The sequence below is a fragment of the Pagrus major genome, chromosome 3 (genome assembly GCF_040436345.1).
Source record: "Pagrus major chromosome 3, Pma_NU_1.0".
Classification (NCBI taxonomy): Eukaryota; Metazoa; Chordata; class Actinopteri; order Spariformes; family Sparidae; genus Pagrus; species Pagrus major.
In genome coordinates, this window is record NC_133217.1 from 2,352,147 (window position 1) to 2,367,765 (window position 15,619).

The 15,619-nt window shown below is 41.7% G+C and overlaps 1 protein-coding gene across 1 annotated transcript; it reads right to left on the reverse strand.

Moving 5' to 3' along the window:
• Nucleotides 1-783: 783 nt before the first annotated feature.
• On the reverse strand, nt 784-7,994 carry LOC140993698 (glyceraldehyde-3-phosphate dehydrogenase-like). Its single transcript, XM_073463213.1, has 11 exons — nt 7,947-7,994; nt 4,293-4,392; nt 3,907-4,016; nt 3,719-3,809; nt 3,343-3,458; nt 2,930-3,011; nt 2,314-2,465; nt 2,090-2,168; nt 1,655-1,738; nt 1,244-1,341; nt 784-1,106 (listed from the first exon to the last, which is right to left on the reverse strand). The coding sequence occupies exons 1-11, from the start codon at nt 7,967-7,969 to the stop codon at nt 1,037-1,039; spliced, it is 1,005 nt and encodes a 334-aa protein (XP_073319314.1). The 5' UTR covers nt 7,970-7,994; the 3' UTR covers nt 784-1,036.
• Between the last annotated feature and the right edge of the window lie 7,625 nt (nt 7,995-15,619).

Here is a 15,619-nt window from a genome sequence, read left to right on the forward strand (position 1 = left end):
CAATCAAGTCATCTCCAAACATTTTTTCTGGCAAGACTGAGGTCAAACCACCGCTCCAAATGAATGAATGAATAATAAGCATTGCAAAATCAGAATTAAAAAAAGCAAATAACATTTCAAAAATAAGAAAATACTTGTCTGGGTGAAGTCTCTCACATGTACTTCAGTAGTACACGAAGAGCACAATTCTTATCGGGTACACTGGGACAACATATTATCAAATGGGGGTCTGCGGTCTAATTTGTGTTGGTTTTGGGGTTCTTAATGTGAAAAGTCTGAGAACCACTGCTGTATATAGATCACGGATGATGACAGATAAGATTTCAACTATTAAGATGACTGAATGTTTGGATGAAGTTTCTGAAGTGTTGTGAATGAAAAGTGACATCTAACCACAGTTTGGGGAGGAGTAACACTGTCGTGATCAATTCTTAAGAGTTAATTGAGAGAGACAGATGATTTATATAAAATAACGAGGAGTGACAGAAAACTACACCTCCTGTATGTTTTCCTCTCTTGGTTTTGGTTTAATAATGTTGGACAAATTAATTAAATGTTGGCAGTTCTCCCAGAAGTTAACGTCTTTTTCTGCACCAGTCTCAATGTCACTTGTCTGGGCAGGACAATTAAGAACAGCTTTAGGATTCTGGCTGATAAAAGCTCTCTGGACAGTTTCATCTGAGCTCATTCAAAATAATAAAAATAGGCCTAATGTCTAGAGAAGTAAGTATACACAGTCATTTTGTACAACGAGCATAAAATACACGATAAAAACGTCAAGTCTTTCCACAAACTGAGGACTTTATTAAGTGCAAAGGAGCCACTGTGCATGTTTAGTGCAACAAGACCATTCAGAACAGAACAGAGGTGACTTTATCATATAAAAAGATATTATATTGTCATTATTATTTTTACTTTTATCAGCTAGTGTTTATTGTAGAAGAGTTTGCTCCCGGTGGATGGATGGCACGGCATCCAGTTACAGGTGAAAGGAAGAGGGAAACGTGGGAAGGAAGCGAGGAGTCGTCACAGGACTTTACTCCTTGCTGAACATGTGCAGGACCAGGTCGCACACACGGTTGCTGTAGCCGAACTCGTTGTCGTACCTGCAGACAAACAGTGAACAGAGAGTGGGGATTATGTCGTATTCGTGAAAAGAAACCTGGGAACGATGATCTGATGGACTTTTATATAATACTTGTCAAAATACTGTTCAGATAAGTGTCCTAGTTGCACAACTCACCATGAAACCAGCTTGACAAAGTGCTCGTTGAGTGCGATGCCAGCGCCGGCATCAAAGATGGAGGAGTGAGGGTCGCTGTTGAAGTCTGTGGACACAACCTGAGCAGAAAGAGGCAAACACAGCTGTTTATACATGCACAGTAGAAACAGAGATGGTCATATGATCTGTAAAGAGCTGGATTCATGCTGCTGCATGTATTTTTTGATCTTGGATACAAGAGGGTCTGCAGTGTGACTGAGTACGATTTTTATTTAATGCAAAAAGTACAAATATCTGTTGCAAGGACAGCTTGATCTGCCATAATATTATAGATGTGCTGCCATCTAGTGTCTCATGTATGGCTCTACACACATTCCCATCAAAATACAGGCATATAATTATATATTATACAATTAATCTTGTTTTCTGTACCTGGTCCTCTGTGTATGCCAAGAATCCCTTCATGGGTCCCTCAGCAGCGGCCTTGACAACCTTCTTGATGTCGTCGTACTTGGCCTAAAGACGAGGACAAGACATCATAATTAAACCAGGACAGAGAAACTGAGGGTTAGTTTTCAACATTGCAGCTTGATTTTTGATAATAAAAAAGTACGAGCCCAGAACATCTCAGTTTAAATAACAGAGTGGAGGGATGTGAATGACAAATCTGTTGAAATTCAACTCGAGCTTTAAGATTTTCTGCCCTTTTGACCTTAATGTTACAGTCAGAAATACAATTGTCAAAATCTAATGAAATGAGGTAAAAAGGAAATTATCAGTCGTATATTGGCGTCAAAATAAAGCCTGTTACATGTGAACGATAGCGAAGCTTCAGGATATATATTATAAAGGTCAGGAGATACTTACGGGCTTCTCCAGACGGACAGTCAGATCAACCACAGACACGTTGGGGGTGGGGACACGGAAAGCCATACCAGTCAGTTTGCTGTAAGAACGAGACAGTCAAGAGTCAGACACTAAATAAAAACATCTAAACACATCAGATTCAGGTGGTTTTAGTTTTGCTTCAGCTCAGAGACTGATCCCCACAAGGAAATCATCAAGTAAAACCAGGTGAGAGTTGATCGTACCCGTTCAGCTCGGGGACGACCTTGCCTACGGCCTTGGCGGCTCCGGTGGAGGCGGGGATGATGTTCTGGGAGGCACCACGTCCATCCCTCCACAGCTTACCAGAGGGACCATCAACGGTCTTCTGTGTGGCGGTGACGGCGTGGACTGTGCTCTGGAGGAGTGAGAGCAGAAGGTTCGAATTAAAAAGACAGTTTCATGCTTCACGCCTCGAACAACACTGTTACAATGACATCTTGTCTGTTAGGAAACGATGTGCTGCCACTTTTGTTTAGGACGTGTTAAGATCAGAACATTTTATTTTACACAAGCTGATGATCAGTCATCTGACAAACCATCAATTAGTGATGTTTGGCTGTTAAAAGGAGCTGATCTGAGAATTGATTCAAGTAAGAAATACCAAATATTTGCTAGTTTCAGCTGAATAAATGGAAAAATTGTTGACTTTTCTGTTTCACATTGGCTGCAGCTGCTCGTCAGAGGGCATCATTTTGGTCTCTATAATGTGAAAATCATTAAAAAATAGTTGACTCAAAAGTAAAGTTTCTTCCCTTCTGTCAGACTGAAACAGGGTGAACATAAAGTGGGAATAGAGGATGAAAAGTCTGAGTTGTTTACCATGAGACCCTCAACGATGCCGAAGTTATCGTTGATGACCTTGGCGAGGGGAGCCAGGCAGTTGGTTGTGCATGAAGCGTTGCTGTGGAGACGAGACGAGACGAGAACATGTCACACATACAAACAAACTGTACAAAGTTTAGCTACTTTAACTGACATCAGAAGTGCACAGACACTCGGTATATTTTAAGAGATGATCTTGTTTTTTTTTTTTTTTGGCAGGGCACTTAAAAAGCATCCAGATGTTCACATCTGTCCTTGCCCAGATTTGAAAAACACTTGACATCCTGCGTCACACGAACAGGAGGACCAGGTGTCGTCCAATCTAAAAGGTCATCATCACCAACTACAGCTGAGAGTTAAACTACAGAGCTTTTTTGAAATGAGATGATGATAAAAATGTCCAAACTCACCTGACAACCTTCATGGAGTTGTCGTATTTTTCGTGGTTGACGCCCATGACGAACATGGGAGCGTCAGCGCTGGGGGCAGAGATCACCACCCTCTTAGCGCCGCCCTTCAGGTGAGCCTGCGGGGACAAACAGGAGGTTCAAGGTCGGGACATTACTAATGTGAACATATTCATGCATTTTTAAATAAACACAGGAAGGATGTGTGTTGAAATATATCACAATTTCTGCATATAGTCATCTGTAGCTCCCTTCAGACTCAAGAATAAAAAATGTACTGTACTGCATGCACTATAAATATCTATATATTAATATTTATCTACTCCTCTACAGTTTTTTGCTGAAACTTCTCATAATCACGTTCCAGCTGTAAACTTACGGAAGCTTTCTCGATGGTGGTGAACACACCGGTGGACTCCACGACGTAGTCGGCGCCAGCCTCGCCCCATTTGATGCTGGCGGGGTCTCTCCTGCACATTATCACACACAGGAGAGGTTTAATTGGTAAAGCGGTTAAAATACTGTGTTAAAAATGTCTATAAACCCAGAGGTGTGAGGATTACGCACTCGTGGTAGACTGTGATGTGCATGTTGCCGATAACCAGCTTGCCGCCCTCGGCCTTCACCTCTCCGTGCTTCCACACGCCGTGAGTGGAGTCATACTTGAACATGTAGACCTGCAGGAGGACAAAACATGATGATTAATATCTGCATCTGACAGGAAAAGATCTATTTGAATAAAATAAGAAATTTAAAGAAATTTAAAGAAGAGAAGCGTTAATCACAGAGCAGCTCCACAGGTTTGATGCTACAAGCTAACCTTTAAATTAACTTTCTGCCTCAAGTAAAGACTTTAAAACGTCTCCATCCTTCTTTGGTAACTTACTTACAGAATAGTGCCTGCTTATATTTCACATTCTACTCAGATCAGTATCTACAGCCGGTCCTCTCACCATGTAGTCCAGATCGATGAAGGGGTCGTTGATGGCGACCACCTCGACCTTGCCTCCCTTGGCGGCGGCGCGGGTCACCAGACGGCCGATACGTCCGAATCTGAAACGCAGGAGGACGAGGTCAGCGTGAAGAAGCGAGCTGAACGCTTTACATTTAGATACTTTGAAGACGTGTTACGGTGCCTCAGATCTGTTACGAATATACTTGATGTGGCAGGAAGCAGAAATTTACTCCTAGCTCTTCACTCTTAACTCAATTTTATCTTTTATTTTAGAGCAGCCTGCTTCATTCCCCCTCTCTGACCAGCAGGTGGCACTGACACCTTAACAAAGGTGGGAGTCACAGTGAAGGACAGCAGGGCCTGCCAACCTTGACTGTAGAGGAAAATAGTTGGCATCGGCAGCCAAAAGCCCGTTTACACCTAATATGGCTGCTGTCATGGCAGGTCAAACAGCGAGGGGCCTGAGACTGGAGAGAGGGGATGTTCAGTCAGGGGGGGTGTTTTATCACTTCAGTCAGGCTCTGATCAGTTTCATGTCTTGCAGCTCTTTGTGGGATAAATTGCACTTTTACTACACTATGATGAGGTTCCTTCACTGAGGTCGGCTCCTGCTCGTCTCCATTTCCTCCGTTAAATGAATTCAGTCAAACGTAGAGAATAAAGTTGCCTCATAATAAAGTAAAGTTCAGGGTGTTTGAGTCTGATATGAACGTCAGTGTGACAAAAAGACTTTTCTTTGGGTGGAAACACGAACTGATCCTGGCAGGTTGAACTAACCTCAGTCAACACTGTGTGCAAATATCTGCTGCCCACGACTCCCATGATAACGTCTACGTCTTTTCAAAAGTCGTCACGAGGAAACTTCATGGTTTAAAACAGAATATAGATGCTTAAGAACGTTAATAAAGCCTTATAAGTTTCTTATAATTGCTTTTAATAGCATTACAAACACATTTATTGAGTATAACTTAGCCATTATGTCATTGTTAAACCTTTACTAAGCTTTTTTGTCACCTTATAAAGATTAATTCATCATTTATTTTGCATTTATTAACAGTTAACTATACGTTCTGCATCTATTGGCTATATTGGCTCTATAAATTCTTTATGACGCTCTTATTAACAGTTCACATTGTCTCATTAATCTCATTAAAGGGCTGTATTACCTCCTAACTAATGCTTATTACAATGTCCTTAATATAAAGCGTTACCTAATACAATACTGTACAACATTACACAACTACAGTGTTACAAATGACCACAGAGCTTGATAAACACAATTAAATCTAAATCATTTGACTAAAATCGAAGCTACAAGAGATAAATTGGATGTTTTTGTAAAGCTGCATCAATTAAAAATCATCAAGAGTCATTAAAATAAAAATAAGAGCTGCAATAGGCCTAAAAGTCCAAAGTATTACAGCCCAGAGCCTCCAGTTGTCTTCAGTCGAGGACAAAGACTTCGTCATGTCACAGTAGCAACTCTATTTCTGATTCTCCAGGTGTTCCTGTTACGTAACATCGAATGTCTCCAACACTCAAAGGTCACATCACATAACTCACTGTATGTTCACATGGGACACTTTGAAACTTACACCATGTGACAGAGACACAACACACACTCTGTGTGCCAAAATAAGAGACGGCGTCCAGCGTCAGAAAGGTCAGGAGTCAAGGAGCAACAGGAAGTCTCAACAGGAGTGTTGGTAACAAGGTTGTCACTGATGGAGGAAGGTCACCGCTGCTACGATTCAGCGTACTGACGGCAGGTTTTTAGTGCTGAAAATCTACGTTTCATCAAAATCAGCAATGATAAACCCATTAATAAGTATTCATTAGGCCTCTTTGTATTTGAACAATACATAGATTGTGTAGATTTTGTGTTATGGATGTTCTTGAAGCTGTTTTTGGTTATTTCAAATCTGTAAAGTTGCATTCAGGTGTACGGGATGCTGCTGGGAAGCCGGAGGGTCCCTGTTTTTAATCATAAATTATATGATAGTTGACCGGTGTTTAGACTCATGTATTCACTGGAACTGACTTCATTATTTTAGGCAGTGATGGAGGCATTTGTGACATTTGGATCAGTATCGGAACAACCCCACAGTTTGGTATCTGTTTCTCAATTAAGACATCAGGATCAGTATCAAAAATGTTAATCCTCAACACCCTGCTGAGAAAGATACTTGATGACAGAGATGGATGCCTACAGAGTGAATAAAACAACTATCCCTGCAGGGAAACTTTATATCTTTACTTGAGCCAGTCAGCCATAGTGCAAAACATAAAACACGCATGTCTCTGCAGTGGAAAGATCATGCAAACTCCACACAGACTGAGGTCCAGCTAAGCTGAGGTTGTCAGTTATAAAACCTCATTGTCCAAATGTCTGCCTTCCTTCACAGGAGGGAAAGTGTCAGTGGACATCGCCGTTTTCCTCGGTTAGTTTTGGGGAGCAATCAAGCAACCAGAAAATGGACCGGAGCCCATCTTCTGTTTCTGAGGCTCAGTGTCGGTGTTGGTACGAGGCCAGAGTCAACGAGCTAAATCTCCCTGCAGCTCAACAGCAGCTGCTTCACAGAGGAGGAGGAGGAGGAGGAGGAGGAGGAAACGTTTCACCTGGTGATCCACGAGTCTGAGCAGCGTCCGTGAACCGCCGGCCGGGTGATCTCTGAACTTCAGCCGAAAGGTTAGAGGGTTAAAAATAGACGAGGGGGAGAATAAAAGGAATGTGACAGCTGAGGAGGGCAGCGATACCGGCCGGAGCAGAGAGCGGGATTGGAGGGGTCTGAAGGGTGTGGAAGAAGAGGGGACGCCAACCGTGACACCACAACACCGCCAGACTATAAATAACCAGAGGATAGACGGGTCCTGTCCACAGTCCTCCCCTGTCACCTCGACAGCACAAAGAAAGCCTTAAATATAAAGAGGCTCAGGAAGGGCAGCCGTGTTTGGGCTTTTAATCAAGTTAAACATATAACTATCTAATATCAACACTTCGTCCAGGAAATAAAGACGTGTTTTCCTTCTCTCTTGCCTCTCCATCACATCCCCAAAGCATAAAACGTATGCCATCATCTCCTCACTGGCTCACACCCTCATTTCCAATTTCCTCTCCTTCAGCTGACTCGATTACTCTCTTGTCTCCAAGTGAAATGATTAAAACGGACCCTCAGATAATCACCTGACGATCAGAGGAACATTGTCCAGGGTCCTGCGCCTCAAAGACCTTTAACACTCCCAACTACTGGATGCGTATAACATCAGTGATTCAGGATATGAAAGCTCCTCTTACTCTAATCCTCAGATCGTGTCGATGTGCGTGGAAAAAGCAGCGAGACGTTGTGTATTTGCTGGAGCCCTCAGACACCTCTAACGCTCACTTATTGAGCCAGAGGATGCCTCAAACGTGTGACATTTCTTGAGACACAGAAGAAGAGGATGTACTTGAGGATTACGGATGTGCCTGAGTAGGTTTTTCCACCTGCTTGTCTTCTATTTTCAGCTGATGTGTTTCCCCAATGTTTGTGTTTCCCAGCTGTTTCATTTTATTTCTATTAATAAATGGATTATAACTAAGGCTTGATTATCCTGGAGACCAAGACAGAGGACACCGGCACACTAATGACAAAATAAAAAAGCGTCAGCTCACCCGTTGATTCCAATCTTCACCATTTTGTCTGATATGGTTTAGTCCTCACTGCAAGGGAAAAGATCAAGGACACAATTAATACATCGTTTAGCCAAAAACAACACAAAACACAGCATCGTGCAAAAGCAGGACGCTGCAACAAAGAGCCCAGAAGACTAATTATACTACTTTACTAAAACTCTGAATACAAATCCACAGAAAAGTGTGTTTGTTTGACACCTGTTGCACAAAAAACTAAACTGAAACTCTTCCATTATATTTTAACAACTTCAATAATACAAAGGAGAAGAAGAAGAAGAAGAAGAAGTAGAAGAAGAGGAAAGAAGTAGAAAACCAAGCAGAAGAAGAAATGCACTTTTAACAACTTCAATAATATGAAGAAGAAGAAGGAGGAGGAGGAGGAGGAGGAGCAGAAGAAGAAGAATTGGAAGAAGTAGAAGAAGAAATAGAAGAAGAAAAAGAGGGAAAAGGAGTAGAAAACCAAGAAGAAGAAGAAGCAGTAGAAGAAGAAGAAGAAGCAGAAGAAGAAGAAGAAATAGAAGAAGAAGAAGAAGAAGAAGAAGAAAAAGAGGGAAAAGAAGTAGAAAACCAAGAAGAAGAAGAAGCAGTAGAAGAAGAAGAAGAAGAAATAGAAGAAGAAGAAATAGAAGAAGAAGAAGAAGAAGAAGAAGAAGAAGACGGAGAAGGAGAAGAAGAAGAAGAAGAAGAAGCAGAATTAAACGGTGGTGAACAGTTGGACTGTACCGGTTGTGAATGCACCTCAGTCTGATCGTCCTCAGCGGGAGAAGTGACAGCGGGGACGAGCGGAGGTCTCACCGCAATTTATCCCCGCAGCTCGCCGCCGGCCACGCCCCCAGGCAAAATGTCAAGGTCGCGTGTAGCTTTTTTTTCTTTCTTCTTTTTAAAAAACTTTATTGAACATGACAGTGAAAAAGGCACATCGTGAACAGGTTCATAGATTTTAACACAAAAGTGACTGGAGCTCAGTTACAACCCTTCTGAGGGACTGCACTCTGTTTTAATGCGACAGTTTGTGTTTTTAATGGACTAGTTTCAATAAAATATCGATCCTCCGCCATGACAAGTTGTCCGTGGGCGGGGCTACACGATGTGGTTGCTAAGCGACAACGGCAGAGTACGAAAAACTAGCTAAACCGTCATTTTGAGATTTTTCATGATATGAACATTAAAACAACATTTCTGAAGGAAGAAGCTACACAACCATCCTCTTAAAGACATAAAGTTTAACATGTAAACAATAACACGCACCTACACTCAGGAGTTTAACTAGATGCTACAGGCTGCTTGGTCTGGTATGGCCAAGTTAGCTTATGCTGGCTAATGTTAGCCAATATCAGCAAGATTTATATAGATATTGCTAAATGACTAAGTTAATTTGCTGTTTATCGAGGGTAAACAAATTCACATGACATTAAATTAGCTGAAATAATATATACATTAGCCATCTTAGCTAAGGTTAGCATATATTTGCATCCAAAATATCATTTAAATTGCATACTGTAGTGACACCGAAAACATTTACATGTCGTTACAAAAGCAAAGTAGCATAGCTATTATTGTTATTAATAGAAAAAAACATAACTGTAGCCTAATTCTTACAGTAGCCTTGATATTTCGTCCCCACATATAGTCCTACATAGTAAACTGTGATCTAAAGACCCGAAGTGTTTAAACATTTAATACAAATAAGTTGTTAATAAATAACAAACACAATGACAGTAACAACAACTCTGCCATTTTGACTAACAGGCGAACAGTCTGCTTTATGTAGTCTACTGTTGTGTATAATTGATTTTTATCATATTATAATAACACATCCATCCCTGAAGCTTTATTGTTCTCACAAACTCTCCACTAAGCTGCAACGAGTACTAAATTTGTTTTAGTGTTATCGATTAAGAAATAACAGCTATTGACGACACAAACACCACTTTGCACATTAATTTCTTCACACACACACACACACACCAGGTTTAAAGTTGAATGCAGTCGGAAGCTTTCAGTGTAGTTGATTTTTAAACTGGTCCTCAGTCCATAACCGGACCTCTCCACCCCCCTTCACCAGCACCAGCACCACCCTGCTGTCCAGTGTCATGTTCACTGTAACAGTAAGTCATGTGATGGAGTGGAGCTCGCTGCTACGTGAACCTCAGCACGCACAGGGAGGAGGTGGAGAGGAAATGTCACGGCGGGTTCACTCAGGCCTTAAGCTGCTGCCTCAGTCATTGGATTTATATCACTGTAGGCCCTGAAGCTACATTTTAGATTTATAGCTGAACATTATTATAGTACATTATTTTATAAATGAAATAATCTGTCCTATATCTTATCTGCTCAGTGTTGAGAGTTGGTGATCAATACTAATGATTCTCAGCTCAGGGAAAGGAGGTTTTCATGCACCAGGACAGTGGGGGACCCAACAAGTCAGAGCCAGGTGAGCGGGAAGCGAAACCGGGCTCAGCTGCCTCTAAAGTGAGCGGGGCCTCCGAGACCCGATGGAGGCCAGTTTGATGAAAAGGAGGTGGTTTTGTGGGACTTTAAAAGATTTATTTAACCTGTTTTTTCAATAAGGCAAGAATATTTATATTGTGAATTACAGTAATCATGTTGTGGAAATCAGACATCATGACAACCCGAGCTAGAGAACATGTCTCTTGCTGCTCCGCGACACCTGTAAGCCTGCTGGGTGTGTTGATGAAGCTCAGCCTCTGTGTTGTAATCAAGGAGCAGTTGGAGCAAACAGGCAGCTCCCCTGGTACTGAACGTATTTGCACTAAGCTGTATTGAATCACAATCAGCACATTCATTTTCCTGCTCTTGTAGCAGCTGCAAGAAGAGCACATTATTACAAAATATATTACGACAAAATACTGTGGCAGACAAGAACACTGTCCCAAATGTCAGCAGGCTCTGTAACCCAGTAGGCAGTGATTTGGTGGACTTAAGGTCGAGACGTCAGGCGATTTTAGTTCTTTAACAGCTAAATAATTCATTTTTATTCAACTCAACTTCGAGCTGAGAACCAAATAAAGACAAAGACAAATGTTTGTTGTTGATTGAGAGCTCTGTCTATGAAATTAAATCTCCTGTGTCTCCTTCACAGAGAGACCGTCCGAGTCTATTCCTGGATAATCAGTCTGCAGGCCTCAGATCTAAACTCTCATCCATTATATTCTGTCGACACGCTGTTCAAACACAATGGAGCAACATCTGTCCGGTCTATTATTGATGGTGTTGGGCAGGGCAGTTTATTAAGCAACATGACCGAGCTGAGTCTTCAAATATCTCGTCTCTTTGACGCGTTACGTTCAATCAAAGAGCTATTTTTTGTTTTTGTTACTAGACAGTGAACACAGAGAGACAGGAAGGTTTTGGTATGTTCCTTAATACTGAGACTTGCATCTGAGAGTTAACGTCTGAAGTCTACACCGGTCAGCATGTGATCCAAAACCTGTGCCATTTAAGTCGTCACAATGCTCCGCGCCTCTGAACATATACAGTTATTTAAGTCGGTCAGCACCGGGTGAAGTAAAGGTCAGCCTATAAATATGACATCCAACCTTCTCCTTCATATACTTCTCAATATGTCAAGGGGTGTGACATTTGGTGGGAAGACATGTTGAGCGAGGCACCGCCGGGCCCGGGGTCAAAGGGTAACATCGTCAGGGGCGAGAACGTCTGGAAGACAACATGTGAATGAACGAATGAATGAATGAATGAGAGCATGAGAGCACACAGAAGTGTAAGAACACTGAGATAAGATAAACGTGGCTCTTTTGTGTGGACATGCGTGTTCTGGTGTAACGGTGTACAGACCTGCAGTTTGTATAAGATCCAGCTTGAGAAACGCTTTGTCATCGGTTTACATGCATTCCAGCTGCACTGATAAACTCCCATGATGCAACAGGAGCACGCTTTATCAAACAAAAGAGAGCCTGGCTGCTATGAAAGCTCTCTCCCGTCTGATATTTGTCTTCCTGCGTCTCAGATTGTACAAACATGTTGAATTCTGGTTTAAGTTCCCACATTTATATGACTTTTCCAACTCGAGCTCAGGCTGCTATTTCTTGTTGCTTTTCAGTTTGATTTCCACTACGCTGATGTAAAAGCCTCTAAAAGCCTCGACCTACACAACTTTTAATTTATTTTCTGACACTTTGCTGCTGCACTTCATTTGAAACTTGGTTAAAGGGTGTAGCACGGGCAAAGGAAGAGCCCATTAAAGTTTGGTGTGGATCCAAATCACAGGGTGGATATACAAAAATTATTATTTATTTTACTTAAAGTGACTAGGAGAAACTTTTAAGTGTTTATGAAACAGTCTCTGATTCCTCTGATGATTATAAACAACCTGTAACAGCAAATGAGTCCATCAGCGAACAGACTGCTGTTTTTATATAGTTATTATTGAGACCTGTGCTCAGGTCCGATCACATATATCACATATAAAATCACATATAAATACATTACCTCATCACGATCCATCCGGCGGTCAAAACAAATGCATGCGGCGCCGGCACAAGCTAGCAAAGATCTTTACAACAGCAGCCACCGGTGTCGTACCGCTTTTGTCCAAAGGGGGCGCTAGAATCAACAAAAACTGAAAGTTCCTCGTAGCCACTTTGAGTTAATATTGTGAGATCGGCCATTTAGCCCTTGAAGAGTAAATGCCTTACATCTTAAAATCCAGTAGACGGTTTTAAAGTTCAGGAGTGACAAAACACGAATTATAGAAATATGATGACTTCACATCTCAACAGCTGATATCTCCAAAACACTGCAACTCACACCAAAACTATCTAGATGGATAAATAGCACCACAGGTAGAAGCAAATATATGTATTTTTGATTTTGGAGTGAACTGTCCCTTTAAGAGACATGATTACAAGACAAAAGGTGCAGCAAAACAGCAGTAAGATCAGATAAAACAAGAAGCCGCAGCCACAAAGTATGACGTCACCTCAACTGGTTTAATCCTTCATTGTTTTTTCCCTGAAACGATTGAATCCGAGTCGCCCCGGGAGGCTCAAACTGTTTATGAAGATGACCTTTCATAATTTCATTTTAAGCTGATGACATTTAAAGTATTTCCTCTTCGTTAAAGAGTGGATGTGACAGTCGATGTGTCGGAGAAAGAAAAAAAGAAAAGACGCACCACAAAAGGTCAAGAAGCAGATTTGAGTCCAGGCGACGGGAGTGGGCGATAAAAACCTGCTGAGCCACCAGGACGACAAACACAGAGCGCGTTCAGCATCGTCACGTCCGCTCACATCTCCTGAAGTGTGATGAGATGTGACTCATGACTTATGAGTTATCCTCTGTGGTATATATTATAATAGTAAACACCCAGAGTCACATCGGATCCTGCTCTGAGTTTACTTTTTAACTTCTGGGATTAAAAAGTGGATTTATCTTCACTCCTGTTTATCAACCAGACTGCAGCAGTGATCTGGAGGTGAGAGGGAACCAGAGTCTCTGCTGAGTGCTGAGTTTAGTCAGACTCGACCTGAATCTAAACACACAAACACCATCAGTGCTAGTTTACAGCTAACGTGCAGTTAAGTAATCTGTCTGTTTGGGGAGAAAACACTCCCACGTAACATGAGGGGAAATTGGCTTTGCTGGTGATGAAGACACCAGTAAACAAACGACCATGTAACAAGTGAGTTACTCCCCGTTTCATGTTTAAAAGATAGATTGGGTTTACAGCCGACAGAACAGCCTGAGAAAACAGCATCACTGACAGAAAGACAAACCTCATCAGTTTTAGAAACAAGATTAACAAGAGTCTGCAATCATGCTAGCTGCTCAGGTTTCACTAAGACACAAAGCATGCTAACATGCTCAGAATGACAAACATGACGTGACACTTACAGCTGTGCAGTGTGGGGCCCTGAACGTTTTCAGAGATGGAGCCATCGCAAATGCTGCTATGAAGATCGACTGGACCATCTCGTTTCCTTCTCACAACGTACCTGTACAACGTACCACAACGTACCTGAATTCACCACCAACTCTTCAGCTGAACAGTTTATGATGTAGTATAAGGTATGACTGTAATCCTTGACCATCAAAACATAGAGGACATCACCTTTTCTGTGGTATCATGTATGGTTCAGGAAAATGTTCAGGGTTCACCTCAAATTCACCTCAGATTTGGTGCAAATCACCTGGACTGAAAGCTAACATGCTGATGTTTACCATGTTCATCATCTTAGTTTGGAGTGTTAGCACGCTAATTAGCAATTACCACAAAGTATAGCAGAGGCTGAAGGGATGGTCACGTGTTTAGTATTCAGCAAATTAAAATGTTAACCTGATTCCTGGAGCCACAGAAGCAACAGAGACAAAAACAAAAAAAGATCAGAGTCAATTTTAAGGGAAGATATTAATCACGAGACCTGAGGTTGTAGTATGAACACGACTGGAAGAGTATTAATGTGTACGTTACGTCCAACAGAAGTGTGTTGACTGCTCAAACCTCTTCTTCATTTGGTAAATGTCCACTGACACACTGAACCACACGAATAAAGAAGCAGTGATCTCACAATGTTCAGCAAAAACACAAGACGAAAGAAGAGGAGGTTCAGGAACAGATGAGAGAATCGATGTTCAGTCAGGAGAAGAGAAGAGAAGAAGAAACACAGTAAGAGAGATAAAAACTGCAGACACTTGAACTGAGCCTTCAGCGACTAAAAGAGCTAAAAGAGACAAAAACAGGCCAATTAAAGTAATTGAGTTTCTCTTTCACTGTTGTGTGGCGCCCTCTGGTGTCAACAAGCTGAGGCACCACCTGTATCCAGCCTCAGGTGTGTGACATGTTTTAATTTTGATGGTTTCTTTGCTATAATTTTCAGACCAGTTTTCATCAGAGCAGCTTGAGAAACTGCTGCAGCCGTCGGATGTAAACAACTATAGACTCACTTTTCCATTATTTGGAGTTTGAGGCCAGATAAAACAAAAATTAAAGGAAGAGACGCTTCAAAGGTCGAATAAACTCACTTAACGAGAGCGTAAAATAAAATAAAACCAAACAATGCTGACTTGCAGATCACCATCTCCAGCGGTTTGTGATTATCTCGTTAAGTAAAGACCTGTGTGACGGCCACCGGCTGCCATTTTAACCCTCGTTCTCCTGGCAGGATTAGACCATCCGTCTTCATCGAGCTGCAGCCTCTGCCTCGGCCCCACTGAAGACTAAATCTAAGAGCTTTCCTGGCAGACGGCGAGCGCGTCGTCCTTGTCTCGTCCTCTGTTACAGGAAAGAGGCCTCTAATCAGCTCTGCACAGAGGATGCTGGGATAACTGGCAGGAAACCAGGTGAGGAGAGGTAAATGAGACGGGATGGAGGCTGCTGAGGCCGGCCGCCTGTGGGATTTTCCATTCATAATTAAATACGAGAAAATATTTCACCTGGTATTTGATGAAAAACACACAAAATGATAGTTTAAGAATCGTTTTCTCAAGTGGTTAGTTAATATTTTAGTTAAAGAAATAGTATGTTATGAAAATATCTTCTATTTTGGACAAAACTTCATTGTTATTGTCTTCTTTTACTGGTTTTGTTTGCAGAATAACTCGCTCACCTTCCTTTTCATCTTTTCACTGATTAATTTGTCTTTACGTCGACTCATTTATCATTTTATTCATTC

Excerpts from the sequence above, each read along its gene's own strand:
- LOC140993698 (XM_073463213.1), bottom strand. The coding sequence starts at position 7,969 with ATGGTGAAGATTGGAATCAACGG. Across the intron at positions 2,169-2,313 it reads GTCGTCCCCGAGCTGAACGG|CAAACTGACTGGTATGGCTT; the intron begins GTACGATCAACT and ends TCGTTCTTACAG. Across the intron at positions 1,342-1,654 it reads TGGCATACACAGAGGACCAG|GTTGTGTCCACAGACTTCAA; the intron begins GTACAGAAAACA and ends CTTTCTGCTCAG.